Below are 18702 nucleotides of genomic sequence, written 5' to 3' on the forward strand. Positions count from 1 at the left end.
AAAATAGAGAAGGGAGATGACTGAACCCCTGTATGACTGTGAACTAAGGAGCTCTGGGAGGTAGGGGATGAGGATATGATAGAACCTGTGGGATTCTGTTAGGTAGCTAAGAGTTTGGCAATTTTTTTAACAAAAAATTCAAAGAGTACATCACCCCCCCCCCGATAAATCAGTGATGCTGTAGGAATTTAGGAACTGGAAAGATGGGTGTGTTAATATCTATTAATTTTTTTGTCTGAATATGGATCTTTGTAAATAAATTCTGAGTTTGTTGAAACACAATGCTTAGTAAGTATAATGTTTTCTAGGTCTGATTCTTCAGAGGTAACTATTGATAGTACTTGATGTATATTCTTAGCACCATACTCTAGCCAGCTGAGCTAACTGGCCATTTTTACTTAATGTATATTCTTGTAGTGAATATCATTTGTGCATAAATTTTCTTACATGTATTTATGATTTTTTTGAATTTTCCAAGAAAGCTTTTGCAAAAAAAAAAAATTATGTTTAGATCAGCAGCAAAAAGTGGGGGGAGAGCTTCCAAGGTCAGAAGACATGAGGAAAATCACTGAGGAGAAGAGGTCAGATCTTCAAGGGGAGGTAGTAAGGACTCAAGTTTTCAGGGTATGGGGTCTATGTGTGCCTGGTAGCGGTTGTACATTTGGATGAGTAAGATGGAGTCACCTGACAGAATGAACATTCCAACTCACCAGCCTTGCATTTTTTTCCCCACAGAATTGCTTGTAGGACATTTAGCCAAACAAACAAACAAAAAAAACCCCACAAAAACAAACAAAACTTGATGCAGTTGGCATATTAGGAAGGTAAAGCTGATGATGATATTTAGGAAAAATACGGCACGGGGGAGGATGTGTTGTAGGAGGTTATCAGGGTGAAATACAGGTGATAGATTATGAAGAATTTAATTTTGGTGCTTATGGTGGTGGTCCTATTAATGAAGAAGAAAAATCTCAAACCTGTTTTATAATCAGTAGAGCACGGTGGCTAATTTGGATTTCAGAGAATGAAGGGAATGAAGGGGACAAAATGACCCAGAGTACTAGAGGAGTGTGATACTATGGAAGGAAATGGGAGACACTGGGTAGAAAGATAACTTGGAGATGCTCTGAGGTTTGTAGCAATAGCATGGCTGTTCCAGGGGCCCATATGCCATTAGAAGTAGGTTTATCTTGTGGAGGCAGTGTGGTCAAGGGCAGGGTCAGGGACGGGGGGAAAAAGGAGTATCCTCTACAAGAGGCAAAGGAGAACTTCAGAAGGGTAGAAAAAGAACCACAAGCACATATTTAGAAAGCAGTGGTTAAGGCCCTGTATAACAACATTGTGATTTTAAAGATTTTATTTATTTATTTGAGAGGGAGAGAATGAGAGAGAGAGGACAGGAGGGGGAAAGTCAGAGGGAGAAGCAGACTCCCTGCTGAGCAGGGAGCCCAATGCCAGACTCCATCCCAGGACTCCAGGATCATGACCTGAGCTTAACCATGGCTGTCGCTTAACCAACTGATCCACCCACGTGCCCACAACATTGTAGTTTTAAAAGCTGTGAAAAATAATATATAAGTGGAGGCCATTTGAAAAAACTAATTAGACAGGCCATTCATTTTTTATTGGAGGATTAGAAAACATTGACAAGCAAAAAGAAAAAATGTCCTAGTCCCTCAGCCCAGAGATAACTATTTATGTTTACTTAATTACCATTTACACTGAAAAGTGTATTTCTGCATTTTTCCTATGTGTGAATGCATAAGTCAAAAATATTCTGTGTATAACTATATATTACAAAATGGGATCAAAACTAAAATTTAGAACTTGTTTTACATATTGAAGTATTGCATACAACAAAATAACCCTGGGGACACCTGGGTGGCTCAGTCTGTTATGCCTCTGCTTTCGGCTCATGTCACGATCTGGGGTTCCTGGGATCGAGTCCTGCATCTGGCTCCTTGCTCGACGGGGAGCCGCTTCTCTCTCCGCCTCTGCCTACCACTCTGCCTGCTTATGCGCTTGCTCTCTCTCTCTCTCTCTCTCTGACAAATAAATAAGTAAATAAAATCTTTAGAAAAAAATAACTCTGGTAATCTTGGGTCAGAAAGCAACGAATCTATCAACATGTCAGAACAACGCAGTAACCAATATGAAGTTTGTCCCATTGGCTAAAAATGTGGCATTCTGATCATCAGTTAGAATAACTACTGTGACCATTGAAACCCATTGACTCAATGGGTTCTTAATGATATAAAAAACAAAAAACAAAAAAACCCACAAAGAAAGCAGGGCAGTTCTTGTGTGGGGTCTCTCAAGTGGAGGCTGTTTGGTAGAAATTGGGACTGCAGCCCCCTAAAGGCTCAACCGGGTTGAAGGGGCTCATCCCTATAGCTGGCAGTGGATGCTGGCTCTCTGCGGGAACCTCGGCAGGGTTGCTGCCTACAACGTCCATATGTGGCCCCACCGTGTGCCATGCATGGGCTTCTCAGGAAGAAGCTGCAAGGCTTCTCATGACCTCGCTTCAGAAGGACCCAGAATGTCACTTCCACTGTATCCTGGTGGTCAGGTGAGTTTCCTAGGGCAGCCTAGATTCAAGGGGCGGAAAATAAAAGCCCACCTCTTGACGTGAGGAGCGTTGTGCACATACAGGGAGGGAAGGAATTGGTGCAGGCCGTCTTCAGAGACTGTTACTCACATATTATTTGTCGATGTTAGCATTTATTCTTGCTATGGCTTAAGAATTTGATGCTCACACCTCTATCTCCTTTCCCTCCTTTCTTTCACTGTTGCTAAAGGAGTTTTGGTTTCTGTCTCACTTCCTCTGAAAACTTATTTCTGGTTCTGTAGCACCTCTTGATACTTTTTAAGGTGAAGGTATTAGTGTTCCTGTTCTTCCTTTTGTGTCTCTAATCCGTACTTCTCCTCTCAGTTTCTGTCACTTGGACTTTTGTCTTGCCGAGATTTTAAACTGTTTACCTTTTATTCCATAATCACATTAAGTTTTCTTTTATATCTAGTTGATCCTACACAGAGAAAGTGAGTAACACGTTTTTGACGATTAAAACCGTTCACTGCACAAGCACGATTTTATTTCCTGTCTAATTTTTGCTTAGAGTTTCTGATGACCCCCTTTTTTCTAGCAACATTTGCCTTTATCATTTAACATTTAACATTTGAGTTGTTCCATATTCTGGAGGATAGCACTGCATCTCTGTGGTCGTCTTTTCCAGCCCTTGGAGCCCTCCTCCAGTCCCCACTGCAGTCTGAACAGATTGCTCTCTAGGTCTGCTGCCCAGTGTCCTGGGCTTCCTGCCATGACTTTCCTGGTGTGGGGCCACTGTTTCCTGGATCCCGTGTCTGTCTTTCTTGGTTCACTCACTCATTGTGCTGCAGCATAACCTCAAATGATTTTCTAAGGAAGAGTAGGAAGGAGGTAAATTCTCCAAGTCTTTTGTAAGTTCTGAAAATGTTTTCATTCTCAGGCCATCTGGTTGGATCATTATCTCTTTTGATGGCATGTGGATATATAATCATATTTAACCAATTCCCTATTGTTATGTGTTTGTTCTGAGTTTCACCATTATGTATAAATCGAGTGAACGGCCTTATATCTTTTCATATTTGTCCCATACGCGATTATTTTCAAAGAATAATTCTGTAGAGTGGAAATCTTGGGCAAGCGGTATGTACATTTTGAAGTATGTTGACATGTTCTGCTAAAATTATCTTTGGAAAGGTTACCCTGCGCCTTCAGAAAGATGTGTGTGCATGTGTGACTTAACTGGTTACTGGGTAGAGATTATTGTGTGCAAATGGTTCTTTTCACCAAGAGATTGGTTGGTTTTTCTTGTTCTCTTCACTTTCATTTTCTGAAGACTGGCAGTTAATAAGGCTCAGGAACTCTGAAGAGGGGAGATCAGAATTTTCTGAGCAAATTGGAAAGAAGATAGATATGTACTGTCTTTAAATATTTGAAGGGTTGTCATGTGAAGAAGAGATTTTGGATTGCCAGGATCAGAGAAGTAGGACTGGCGGGTGGAAGTCAGAGAAGGTGCAGTGTCCTTCTGGAACTTTTGAAGAGCAATCCCAAGATAGCTCCCAAAGCAGCTTTAGGAGATGCTGCACTTCTCACTGTGGAGCTGTCCAGGATGAAGGGCAAATGGAAAGAGCTTTGATAGATGGGATTAAACAATCTGTGGGTAATAGAAGTGGGCCATCTTCAGAGGTCATTTCAAACCTACTACATTATGATGGTAATGAACATAAAGTTGTCATGAAAAGAGTGAAGTTTGCATTGGGTGAAGTATGGTTGTGAGTTAGAAAGTTGGTATAACCTATTCTGTAAATAAAACAGTTCACCCTGAGAAGAATTTCTTTTCCCTTTGAAATTGGATTTTTTTTTCTGTAACAGAAAGTAACATTAACCACTTTTTGAGGAGTGATGTGTTGACATAATTTATGTTTTATAGTGAAATGGCAATAGTGAGTCCCCATTTAGTCCTCACTAACTGTGATGGTGACGTGCCGTTCTTCTCACCTCTTCCTCATCATTTCCAGCTGGGCCCTTCGTCCTGTGAATTCACCCAAATATCAGTGAGCTGAAGACTACCACATAGACAGGAAGGGATAGGCCCTTTTAGGACTTGTCCTGAAGCTTAATTAGTCTTTCTAATCATGATATGAAAAAGTACTAGGTTCAATTTCACCTTTAACTACAATTTTTTCCCCCACTTTTGGAGTGTCTTTTCAGTTTTCATCTTGGCTGCCATTACTACATACCATATCTTACTCTCGCATCAGTTCTGTCATAAAGATGGTATTACTCCCATTTGACAAATAGAGAAACTGAATCACTCAAGATCACTGGAGAGAGCTAGGGTTCAAATCCTGGCCTCCATGCCACAGGCTCATGATCATTTACTGACTATCCTTGCCTCCTCAGACTTAATTGCTTAATTATTATAATGAATCTCCCAAATAGAATAAGGTTTTGAAAGATTCTAACAGTCAGCCAGCCAAGAAATATTTATGGAAATTCTGCCATCAGCATCGGGATATAGTGGTAATAATCAAAGGGCATTCTTAGGCACTTCCATCTATCAGTTAATTCTAAGCCTGTCATTCCACTGTTCCAGAAAATGGGGAAGATGAGGATGTTGGCGGCAGTAGCCACACACTCCCAACAGCACCTCTATTAAAAAGCATTCACCATATTTATAGAGATCTAGAAATGGGGTTAGAGAAATTCAGTAACAGCCACAAGGTCATGCAGTTAATAATCAGCTTCTTAGTTTGCTGGCGTACTCATTCGTAACATGCTTCTTCTTCTTCTTCTTTTTAAAGATTTTATTTATTAATTTGACAGAGAGAGATCACAGTAGGCAGAGCAGTAAGCAGAGAGGCAGGGGAGGGAGGCAGGCTCCCTGCTGAGCAGGGAGCCCAGTGTAGGGCTCAATCCCAGGACCCTGAGACCATGACCTGAGCTGAAGGCTGAGGCTTAACCCACCAAGCCACCCGGGCACCCCTCATAACCTGCTTCTTGCTGTTTTCCTTCTGATCCATAGCTATTCTCAGGCAGGTCTCAAATTCTCCTATCTCTTTTTTAATTGAAGTATGGTTGACATACAGTATCCTATTGGTTTCAGGCTTATATCATCATGATTTTTTTTTTAAATTTTTTTTTTATAATTCTTTTTTTAAAGATTTTTTTATTTATTTTATTTGACAGACAGAGATTACAAGTAGGCAGAGAGGCAGGCAGAGAAAGAGAGAGAGAGGAGGAAGCAGGCTCCCTGCTGAGCAGAGAGCCTGATGCGGGACTCGATCCCAGGACCCTGAGATCATGACCTGAGCCGAAGGCAGCGGCTTAACCCACTGAGCCACCCAGGCGCCCTATCATCATGATTTTATATTTTTATACAATACCAAATGATCTCCATGTTAAGTCTGGTATCATCTATCACCATACAAAGTTATTACAGTATTATTGGCTCTACTCCCCTTGTTGTACATCACATCTTTATGACTTATTTTATAACCGGAAGTTTGTACCTCTTCACTCCCTTCACCCATTTTGCCACCTGCCCTGTCGCTCACCAATACCCATTTCCTCTGGCAACCATCAGTTTAGTTTGCTCTTTGTATCTATGGGTCTGTTTCTGTTCTGTTTTGCTTGTCCATGTGTTTTGTTTTTTAGATTCCACATATAAGTGAAATCATATGGTATTCATCTTTCTCTGACTTCTTTAACTTAGCATAAAACTGTCTAGGTCCAGTCTATCCATGTTCTCACATATGGCAAGATTTCTTTTCTTTTTATGGTGGAGTGATATTCCATTGTGTATCTGTACACCACTTCTTTAGCCATTCATCTGTCGATGGACACTTAGGTTGCTTCCATATCCCGGCTGTTGTAAATAATGCTTCAGTGAACATAGGGGTGCATGATTCTCTCCGAATGGGTGTTCTTGTTTTTTGTTTTTATTTATTTTTTTCAAGTAAATACCAAGAAGTGGAATTGCAGGATAATATGGTAGTTCTATTTTTAATTTTTTTGAGGAAACTCCATATTGTTTTCCACAGTGGCTGCATCAGTTTGCATTCCCACCAAGAGTGCATGAAGGTTCCCTTTCTCCATACCCTTACAAACACTTCCTTTTTTTAATCTTTGATACTAGCCAAGCTGATAGATGTGAGGTGATATTCCCCATCTCTTTTGCTTGCCTACCCTTTTTTTTTTTCTGTCTTGCTTTACTAATATAAATGTATCAAGTTTTGGAAATTAAATATCAGAACTTTGCTTTTTGTTTTTTGGGTTTTGTTTAGTTTTTTCTTTTTAACCTTAACACATTTATGATGACCTCTTAATTCTTATCTACTTATCTCTTTACAAAATTAAAATCTGGATATTTTTCTCCTTTTCTTTTAGAGTGAAATACTGATATTCTCATCAGAGTGCTCACCCACTCAGAAATAGGTTTGTAGGACTCTTAGGATTTTGGTTTTGGAAGTGATTCTGTTTGCTTCACAATGAGGAGGAGGTGAGGTTCAATTTGGGAAATATGGGCTAGGCACTGATCTAGGCTCTATGGATAGAACAGTGAATGAGACACAAAGAATGTGGATACTTGCAGAGAAAAGCATGCTGACAAGCAGACAGATCTGTTGAGACACTTGACCCCGCTGGGGATTAAGGGGTCAGGAAAATACTTCTAGAGAGATGTAGCTGGTCTGCCTTCATAATGCTGTGGAATCTGACGGGGACTTTATAAATCTTCACTACAGTTTCAGAGAAGTAGGGAGGCAGTTCCCCGAGAGCTTAGAGATTCCTAGGTAATTTGAAAGCTAGGACAGTGGTTCTCTAACTTTAGTAAATATTGGAACCACTTAGCGGGCCTGACCCCCAGGAGTTCTGAGTCAATGAGTCTGTGAGGGGACCCGAGAATATTCATGTCTAGCAATATTTCCAGGCGAAGCTGATGCTGCTAGTCTTTGAGAACCACTGGGTTAGAAATGAAAAAACTAACCATTTTCTTTGGGAAGAGGTGAAAGAAATTAGAAGAAAAGCCAGGATGCTGTGCCCAATTTTTTATAGACTCAAGAGAAAGTCTTTTCAAAGTGTGGCGATACAGCGTTTTGGCTAAATTTAGATGAAAGCAACATATCAAATTTATAATTTGTACTAGTAACTTTTAATATTTAAAGACTATTATAAAGTCAGGTTTTATCTGCTAATAATTTGATATTTTGGTTAATAGTTCCTTTTAATTTTATACCAATTTGAAAAGAGTTAGAATAGAAATAATTTTCTAAACTCTCAAAAAAGCCTTAGTATATTTCAGGGTTTTTTTTTTTTGTATTTTTAAAGCTCACTAGAGAGAAATATTTAAAATTGTTTCTTGAATTGAGAGTAAAACTATATTGCTATGATACTATTTCAATATTTTGTATGACTCTGGTGTGTCTGCTTGAAAATATTTAAGAAATCACAAAAACTTTAAAAATTTCAGTATTGGGTCTCATCTTTGGAAAAATGATTTATTTGAAAGGTAGAGTAAGTAATTTAGCAAGGCTTTGGCTGGCCTTAGGAATGATAATTCTTTTATATAATATAACATATAATTAAATTAATACTTTATAGCAGTTGGTCTGTCATACCCTCTCAACACTGGATATAGTTACCTAGAATGCCATAGATTTAAAAACAATAAACAAGGGGCGCCTGGGTGGCTCAGTGGGTTAAGCCGCTGCCTTCGGCTCAGGTCATGATCTCAGGGTCCTAGGATCGAGTCCCGCATCGGGCTCTATGCTCAGCAGGGAGCCTGCTTCCTCCTCTCTCTCTCTCTCTCTCTGCCTGCCTCTCTGCCTACTTGTGATCTCTCTCTGTCAAATAAATAAAATAAAATCTTTAAAAAAAAAACAATAAACAAAAGAAGAAGATTATTAGAAAAAATAGACTGAAAGAGGAGCGGTCTTTAACTGAGGAAAGAAAGGCAATGTTATAAATGAGAGAATTTAACTTTAAAAATAAGAGTAAATGTTTGTTACATACATGAATAAATATTTCTAAGATTTTTGTATGTCTGCTTCAAGTAAGAATCTCACTAAAGTAACTACTTTCCTTGCATTTTTTGCCTCTCCAAGAGTCATGTTCTACCTGTGCGCTACTTTCAAAGCTCTTCTCCTTTGCTCTCTACTCACTGCAGAATTTAACTATGGTAAGAGAGAAAAGCAGGACATTTCAGCTGTTTAATTTTCCTGGGAAGCTAAACACAATTACTTATTTTTCTGACCTTTTCTTAACTTAAATATTCTAACCACTTCCTTTGGAAATACTCACCTAAATTTCAAACAAATCACCAAAACTAAAAAATAAGTCCATGAAACATCCAGGAACTTAGAATATGAAAGTTTGTTTCCTATTATCTTGAAAGGGCTTCTTAGTGCTAGATGAGTTAGAGAGGTTTATTCTTTTTTTCTTTCCTCTTTCTCATCACTGGGAATGTGATTTTGATTATGTATTAAAATGAAAAAGTTCACCTGCCATTTGGGATTCATTATAATAAGATTCATAATAAAACAAAGACAGGATGGCCTGCCCATGTTCATCCTGGTTTTACCATTTTACCACTGAAAATTTCACATCCTGTGAAATCTTTTCCTATGATGCAAAAAATCATGGCAACCATGATTTGCGGTTCACAATAATGGATCGTTCATTGTCACATTACCCTGAATGATGCAACAGAAGTGTTAAAATCATGAGCTTTAACAGTCATCTTTGACTATCCATTGGAAATTCAGATGAGAATGAGACTAGTTATGATGCCAACACCATAATGCTCCAAGCATCACCAGTAAAGGTTATAGTTATTATATATGGAAATATGTATAATATGTATTATTACATATATTAGTATATAATGATATGTTATTATAGATGGATGGAAAGACACATGGAGTAGGGAATTAGATAACCAAAACAGACCATATTGCACAATGTGCAGAAAAGAATTTGGGATTGGACATTGTTAGGGATTGACTTATATCCTGCCCCCCAATTCATTTGTTGAGGTTCTAAGTCATACTGCCTCTGAATGTGAATTTATTTGGAAATAGGATCAATACAGATGTTATTAGTTAAGTGAAAATGAAGTCATAGTTGAGTATGATGGGTCCTTAATCCAATATGACTGGTATCCTTATAAAAAGGGAAAATTTGGACACAGATATGTACACAGGGAAAATGCCATGTGAAGATTGGAGTTGGGCTGCCAGAAACAAAGGAACTGCAAGAAGCTAGGAGAGAGGCCAGGAGCAGATCCTTCCTTAGAACCTTCCAAAGGAGCATGGGCCTGCCGTCATCTTGATCTCGGACTTCTGGCCTCCAGAACTGTAAGACAATAACTTCCTGTTGTTTAAGCTGCCCAGCTTGTGGTTCTTTGTTATGGCAGCTCTAGAAAACTGTGGGCCTGGTAGAGATGAGAATGTAAAAGCATGTGTAGACACGGAGTCTCAATGGGTCTGAATGAGATGGGCAGGTGCTTCTAAATCCATCTGCACATTTTTTATCTTCCAAAAGGACATTGTTGCTCAGTTGAAAACAGTAGGCACTGAATTAACATGGATGTGTCACATGGATATACGCATTTTATTTTTTCCCTTGATTGTTCTATGAAACTGACGAAAGTTACATTTCCTGATTCAGAGGTTGCAACTAAAACATCCTGTTGGTGAAAAAAAAAGTAAACTTTGATAACAGATGTGTTGGCTTCTTACAACATAGAGAGCTGATTCTGTTGGATCTTACCAACAGTCTTAACTTTCTTCACTCCACTGAGTATTGCATCAAATCACAGCAACACAAAGATGTTTCCCTAGCTCTTAGGTACTTTGATTTAAAAAATGGGATTTCAGGTTGAATTTTTGATTCCTATAAGGATTATAAAGAAATCACATAAAACAAAAATTGTTGGTGTATTGTTCAAATATGGATTAGCTTTTGCTCAGTCTGTCTGTATATTTGGCAGACAGTGCAAATGTAAACTTGGCAAATTCCATTCAGTCTGTAAACTTCTCACCAAAGAAAATGAAAAGATACTACCTGAGAAACGTCTTCCACACCTTGCATTCTTAGAACAGAGCTGAAAAGGGATGTGATTTGCTTACCTCTGACGTTGAGAGTTTTGTAAGGAAAGTTCGTTCTTCCCTTTAGCTTCCTTAAAACCTGCAAAAACAATGAGGGTTTTACTTCATGGAAATGGAGGGAGATGACCTCCATAGATGTTTGCCTACCACGTGGCTACAATTGTTGCTAACAGATGTTGACCAGCTGTAAAATTACATGTTTAGAGTATGAGGCAAGGAGAATGTCCTTCTGGATTTTGGAAACAATTGAGGATGTGAAGGCAGAAAAGTCTTACATTAAATCAAGAAGTGTTTATGTACTGTCTCTCTGAAAGGTTCGGTGATTGCTGAGGAACCTGTAAAAAACGCCAGAAAAGGATGAACAGTCTGAACCTTAGTTATTTAATGTGGTGCGCAGGTTGTGACGAACACTCATGCGGTGGATAATGACTCATTTTGGGGAAATAAGACTGCTTCTGAACTCAAAAATGTTACCAGAAAAGAGAGTAGCCACATTGAATGGCTTTTCTTTACTAGAACTGTTGACTTGTTTGGAATCCATCCAGTATGCTTTGGAGTCTTGAAAAGGATGGATATTTTACAAATGGGTAGTCTGTATGATGAATTTATACATGCAGAGGATCTTGGAGACTGATAGCTGGTCTACAAAAGAAGCCTGCAGGTTCAAATGGGTGGGCCTTTTCAAGAGAACTGGAAACTTAATTCCTGTAAAAAGCTTCCCGTTGTTAGTAAGTAAAATCTCAAGTATTTTATGCTCACACCTTTCTTTTTTTTTTTTTTAATTTTATTTATTTATTAGAGAGTGAGCATGAGCAAGGGAGGGGCAGGGGCAGAGGCAGAGGAAGAAACTGGCTCCCTGTTGAGCAGGAAGCCTGATGGGGGCTCAATACAGGACTCGATTCCAGGACGTTGGGATCATGACCTGAGCTGAAAGCAGCTGCTTAACCAACTAAGCCACCCAGGTGCCCCTGCTTACACCTTTGTTAAGAAAATATTTAAATTGAGGTCATCCTGTTAGACTAGTATCAGTAATGTGGACTTACAAGAGCAGAGCTACAAGTCAAAGTGAATTTTCTGTTGGACTGTAGTTCATTACTGGGCTGGGGGGAGGCAATATATATATATATATATATATATATATATATATATATATATATATATACCCCCACCTAACGTAGTAGTGGAAAAGGAAGCAAAGAGTAAAAATATCCTACTGTATCATGGATAAGATATCACTATTATTTTTTATTAAATATAGATAACTGTTTAGTCCCATTGTATTTACATTCCCTTTTTACAAAGTCTCAGATGTATGTTTCTGAAAATATACAATAATATAGCCTACTAGATTTAAATATCCAGAAGAAAGTTTAAATAAAAGGGCAGAAAAGGGGCGCCTGGGTGGCTCAGTGGGTTAAGCCTCTGCCTTTGGCTCTGGTCATGATTTCAGGATCCTGGGATCAAGTCCTACATCGGACTCTCTGCTCAGCGGGGAGTCTGCTTCCCCCCACCCTTCTCTCTCTCTGACCACCTCTCTGCCTATTTGTGATCTCTCTCTGTCACATAAATAAATAAAATCTTAAAAAAAAAAGTAAAATCAAAACAAAAAGGGCAGAAAGGAACATAAAAATATTGGGGCTCCTGGGTGGCTCAGTTGGTTAAGTGTCTGACTCTTGATCTCGACTCAGGTCATGATCTCAGGGTGGTAAGGTTGTCATTCCCATCAGCTCTGTGCGTTGGGTATGGAGCCTGCTTAAGATTCTCTCCCTCTCACTCTGCCCCTCCCCTTAAAACACACACACACACACACACACACACACACACACTACGTTTTCACACATTTTATTTGTTAAATTGTCCTATTCTTAATTACTACTAAATACCCTTATTAACCTTACTGTTTATTGAAATAAATGCTCTTACCATAACAGAAAACTAAATAGTACAGAACAATATATAATTTCAGATAAATACTGATTCTAGTTCTCTGTTAAAGTAATAACACCTATGAGTAATATTTCTTCTGTGTTGTCATGTGTTTTTGGAGTGGTGTGGCTGTGTCTCTGCTGACTTTAGATAAAGTTGATCACCCCTGTGCACAGTACTCACCTTGCCCATTGTCTTTGTTCTTTTGTCCCTCTTCCTTCCTTCCTCCTCATCACACATTTCAATTTCACTAAGGCCAGTGAATTTGAGATTATAAAAAGTTCTAGATTAGTCTTGGAAAAGCTAATTTGTATAATCAGCTCTGAATTTTCAATCCCTAAAATAATTTCCATGGAGAAGAACTGAAAACCTTCAAATAAAATGTTCCTTTGTTTTTATTGCTTTATATTGTTCCCATTTTGGAAGGCAGCATGGTATAGCTTATAGGAATAGGGTTTCTGAAGTTCCATGTATATCTAATGTTTAGGCGCAGGTATGACTATTTCTTTTTGTGCGTGATCATAATTCTGATTGAGTTGGAAGTGCTGGAATGACTGTTTACCTAGTAACAGTGTTTAAATTACCTGATATTTTTGGAATGTATACTTTTGTTCTTCTTTCTAATGTATACTTCTTTGTTCTTCAGAGTTTATTAACTCTGTTCTACTTTTCCTATTACATTCATACAGTGTACTGGGCATTGTTTCTAAATTCAGAGAGGTCCTGTGAGTGTGTGTTTTAGCTGTAGGATCTTCTGATTGACATATACATTTTTCAGGTCAAATGTGATACATAAATTTTAGCATGTGTTGTTACTTTTGGCAAATATGCATCTGCTCACAGGCTTACAGATGTTATTTAGGATGTTAAGTACACTTTTGAGATTTTTTTAAGGTGCTTTTATTAATGGATATAAAAATGAGTTTCTTTTAAGTATATAACTGCTATAAAATTCCTCAACTTCTGAAATTCACACTACTTTGATCATTATTTCTACAGTAATTCGAGAATGTTGTCACCAGTGGCTGTTTGCAGAATTCTTTAGTTCAACATGGGACAACTGCTTAAAATCCGTTTTTATAGGTGAACATAAGTGTACAATATGCTGTCTTTTAAAAATATTTTAGAATTCTAGTGACATTTCTAAATTCTCATAAAGAAAAAAATCAGCTAGGACACTTGGTCTGTTTTGATATCAATTGTTATTTTATGCTGAGAAGTTATTGAATGTTCCTTTATATTTGGAAATGTTGATAAGCATGTCCTCCCTGACATTGTGTTTTATGTTTATCATCCAGAGGGATGGAGTCCTGGCATACATTGGGAATTTTCGCCTGCTTGCAGAACTTTCCAGCCCTTTTGTGAATCAGCGGTAGGTGACTAATTATTTTAAACTTGTGCTGTTTCCTTTTTGTTTGGGGAAACTTTCCCAAAGATCCTAAAGGTACTAAATAAAAATGAGAATGTGTGACATGAATTATTATCACCATCGTGCAAATGAGGAAACCAAGCCTTCGAAAGGTGAGAGAAACTTATCCAAGATCCCCTAGGTATAGAGTGGTGGTCCTAGCTTTTGAACAGAGCTCTGTCTGAAGGATGGCAATGCTTTTATTATACTTGGGTTCACCTTGGGGCCAGTTCACATTCTTGATACCAGCGTATTCCTATTCCCAGATTCTGATGTCCACATTACCTTCATCCATCATTTAAAAAAAAATAGACTTCTAATTTTAGATTTACAGAAAGTTGCCAAGAGAGCATACGAACACCCATATCCTCCTCACCTGATTTTCTCTGTTGCTGATATGTTACATTACCATGGACCATTTGTCAAAACTTAAGAAACCAGCACTGATAGGTTGCATTAAGTGAACTCCAGACTTTGTGGGATTGCATCAATTTTTCCATTAGTGTTTTTTTTTTTTTTTTTCGTTCTAGGATTCAGTCCAGACTGCCACATTGCATTTAGTTTAGTATCTTCCCAGTCTCCTGTGGTCTGTAACAGTTTCTGAGTCTTTCCCTGTTTTTCTTGACTTTGACAGTGTTAAGAAGTACTGTCCAGTGGATTATGGACATTGGGGAGGGTATGTGATTTGGTGAGTGCTGTGAAGTGTGTAAACCTGGTGATTCACAGACCTGTACCCCTGGGGATAAAAATATATGTTTATAAAAATAAAAAAATTAAAAAAAAAAAAAAAAAAAAAAAACTGTCCCCTAGTCTGGATTTGTCCTTTCTTCTTATGACTAGGTGGAGGTGATGGGGTTTTGGAAGGAATCCCATGGAGGCAAAGTGCCCTTCTCATCACATCCTGTTAGAAGGTACATGATGTCCATATCATTGGGGGATGTGAACTTGGCTATCACGTGGTTAAGGTGATGTTTGCCAGGTTTCTCCATTGTGAAGTTTTTTCTTTTCCTTACTCTGTTCTTTAAAAGCAAGATATCAAGGATATCCCACTCTCAAGGAGATGAGGGAGAAAGGAAATTAAGTTCCATCCATCTCATGGAGGGAGGTAGATGCTTTTATTTGCCAGTGGATTTATAATGATGCTGTATGACCCTTATCTTGTCATTTAGTGAGGTCTGCTGATGCCTTTCATGTGCAACATTAGTTGTTCCTTTCACTCTATATCCATGGTCCTAGGTGAGGGTCTGCAGGATCTCCATCTTCCAACTGACTTCCCTCCTTCCAGGTTCACCCTCACTTCTGTCCTTCACAGGGCCACTGCCATAATCCTTCCTGTGATCCACTTTCTGGACCTTATTTTCTTCCAAAAACTGCATCCTGTTTAGACTCTAATCTGACTTTGAGGTTCCCTGTGTTGTGCTCCATATGTTTGTTCCCAGCCTTATTTCCTACTGTTCATTAGAGTCAGTTTGGAACCCTTACTGTCTCATGCACCTGTGGGTGGTTCTCAAGTTTCTTCCCATATTCACATCCTCCATTTCCCTTCCATCTCTGAAAAACTTACCTATCTTTAAAATCTTCGGGCAAAGTCCCAAAGTCGGGGGAGGCTCCCATGGTTGCATGCAGCCCTTTTGTGACTTAGTACAGAGATAACCCAGAGAATTGGGACTGTCAAATCAGACTCACATGGGTTAGAGAGTGTACCCTGTATTAAGCCGAGGATCCAAGTAATCCTGAGGCACTGGCAAGGCAGGGAGATGTTCAGGATCATCTGAATGGCTCCCTGGGTCCTTTTTGCATTAGGAAGACTCCACAATAAGGTTATCTCTGAAGGCTATAAGCAGTATGCATAGTTCCTATTGTGGACATAGAAGGAACTCTCTTGATTAGGAAACATCTCCATTTAATACTCGGTTAGTTACATAGCTTATGTAACATTCTCCAGGGGGTCAGACCCCATAAATCCATGCATTCTAGGTTTGTTTGCCATAAGCAAACCTAGACTAGCTATATCCTAAAAACATTCCATGGATGAGACTCTCCTGCAACAAATACCATTAGTCTGTTTATCGGGACATCTGTCATTAGTATGTTCACCATGCAATTAGCCTGATCTTAAAAAAAAAAAAAAATATCTGAAAGAGAGTAAAAGAGAGAGAGAGAGAGAGCAGAAAGTGTGTGGGGGAGGGCAAGTCTCAGAGGGAGAAGCAGACACCCTGATGAGCAGGTATCCTGACACAGGGCTCAATCCCAACTCCCTTTGCTTTCATGACACCACACTCATCCAATCCTTGTATGTCTTTGACCACACTCTCTCAGCCTCCTTGGTAAGACACGGTTCTGCAAATGCTGGTGTTCCCCAAGGCTCTCTTCTGGGCCCACTGATCTCCATGCTTCTCCCTGGGCTGAGTTCTCCTTTCAAGGTGTCCGCTATGACCTGTTTGCTCATTTCATGTGATGCTCATTTTCATGTGATGGGCTGTGCATGAATTTTAAAACCAGATGGACTCAAGTTGTATTCAACCTTGTCACTTAACGTGCCCTGACCTGGGCCAAGTTATTTAACATCCCTGTGCTACAGTTGCTTTCTCTTTTAAAAAGAGCATATTTAATATTACCTACTTCTTTGATGATAGTCAAATGTTTTCTCCTCCCAGGTGGCACAACAAATTCAACATGTCTGAAATAGAATGCAACGTATTTCCCTTTGCAGTCTCTTACTTTCTGTTGTTCAGCATGTGGCCCAACCATTCTCTCTCATTGTCCTGCTCAACATATGGGAATCATCTTTTACTGTTTCTCCCTCACCTACATTTGGTCCATCATTAGGTCCTACCAGATAACCTCCAAAATATTTCTTGCCTTGGCCACTGACTCTCCATCTCTACTCTCAGTGCCATCATCTCTTGTCTAGGCCCCTGTACCAGCTTCTAACCCTGTCCTGCCCAACAGGGTAACTGCAAGCCACATGTAATTATTTACATTTAAATTAAATTAAAAATTCAGTTCCTCAAGCTAACTTGTAACATTTCAAGTGCTTGACAGCCCCACTTGGCTAGAGTCTGCTGAATTGGGTAGCACATCTATAGAACATTTTCATTAATTGCAGAAAGTTTTTTTGGACAGTGCTGTTCTAGACCAGGGATTGCCAATTTAAGACTCGAGGGCCAAACCCACTGCTGTTTTTTGTAAATAAAGTTTTATCGAGGGCAGCTATGCTCATTTGTTTACATCATTACTATTACATTACAACAGTGGAGTCCATTTGTTGTGACAGAGACTAGACAGTTTCCAAAGCCTGTTACTATGTCCACTCTCTGGTTATTTGTGGAAGAACTTTGGTGATTCCTGCTCTAGATTAACTGTCTAGCTGTCTCCCTTTTATCTTGCTTCCATGTTATTCTCTTCCATGATGATCTCTCTAAAACACAAAAATGAACATGCAGCTTCCCTGGTTGAATCCCCTCAGTGACTCCTGCTGCTTACAGGATAAAACGTGGGCTCTTTAATGGGACATAGAACACTTTCCAAGTACATCTGTTACTCTTTCTGCCGCATTTCCCTCCCTCAAAAATCTCCTCTCATTCCAACTTGTCCATATGTAGAAAGGTCTCCTGGCTCCTTACTCATCCTTCACAACCCAGCCTGAGGATTATTTCCATCACTAAACCCCATCTCTCTCAGGTTGGGTTGGGTGTCCCTCACCTGTGCCTCCATAATAGTGACATACAGTTACACCAATATGATTAGTGTGTTTTATGATAATGTTCTCTCTCACTCACTCTCTCTTTTTTTCTGTTTCTTACTCATCTCTGTGTTTCATTAGATCAAGGGCAAAATTTTGTTAAAGTTTGAGTGGTCCAGCAATTATTGTCTGGCACATAGTAGCCATTTAATTACTTTTTGAAAAAATGACCCCCAAGAGGTGATAAGTTAAGTTCTAACAATGTCCATCTCTTAAATATGATTCAGAATATGAGATTTTAAAGCAGGAGAAAATTAACTCTGGCACTTAAAGGAACTTCAAGTCGTTTTCGTTGGAAACTCTTTGAGAACTCATAAAAGTAGAAATAGTTTAATTTTATACCTTTATCTAAAAGCCTTGAGTCTTTAGTAAATTAAGAAAAGGAGAAGTGTGGTTGGAATGGGAACAGGAAATGGTATAATGCAACAAGGAGATCATAACAAAACTGAGTGCAGCTACTGAAGCTCTCTTAGAGTTTTCTGTTGGTTAATTGTTTTCTTTATGGTTTGGGATATTTTAATGTTTTCTCTATTTTAAAGCTCTGTATAATTTAAGAAGACACATGGGATGCATGTGGTGGGTTATAGAGGAAAAGAAGACTGAAATAAAGCTCAGACACCTGAGCTTCAGTTACATTTCTGCTGCTGAGTTATAGGCTGCATCAGGTTTCTTTCTATTAAAGTATTTCAGTGGTGATAACTTCTTTCTTGCCTAAATGCCTTTCATTGCTATGAGGACATATTTATACATTGCTATTAAAATTAAATAGCTGATAAGAACTTTGTACATATGCTTCTTAATGTGTTAATTTAGTATTTCCTAAATAACTCCTCAGTTCCTAAATGTCCCAGTCCCTGCCTTCTGGGATCTTCAAATTTGGTGTCTGGTGGCGGGTCTACATAGGACTTAAATATGAAATAATGAGCTAGTAAAACAAGACATTATTTGAAAAGGGGCAAGAAAAATGTGCTGG

General features: G+C 38.8%; 1 protein-coding gene across 6 annotated transcripts in view; it reads left to right on the forward strand.

Annotated features, from left to right (window-relative positions):
* Nucleotides 1-18702, forward strand: part of TLCD4 (TLC domain containing 4) — a 106652-nt gene that overhangs the window by 74959 nt on the left and 12991 nt on the right. For all 6 annotated transcript variants that reach the window (XM_004752550.3, XM_045064887.1, XM_004752548.3 and 3 more), the window contains one exon: nt 13875-13948. In XM_004752550.3, coding sequence (XP_004752607.1) covers nt 13875-13948 — 74 coding nt within the window. The remainder of the gene's footprint in view (nt 1-13874; nt 13949-18702) is intronic.

Source organism: Mustela putorius, unplaced genomic scaffold (assembly GCF_011764305.1).
Source record: "Mustela putorius furo isolate JIRA1106 unplaced genomic scaffold, ASM1176430v1.1 tig00003853_pilon_pilon_pilon, whole genome shotgun sequence".
Taxonomy (NCBI): domain Eukaryota; kingdom Metazoa; phylum Chordata; class Mammalia; order Carnivora; family Mustelidae; genus Mustela; species Mustela putorius.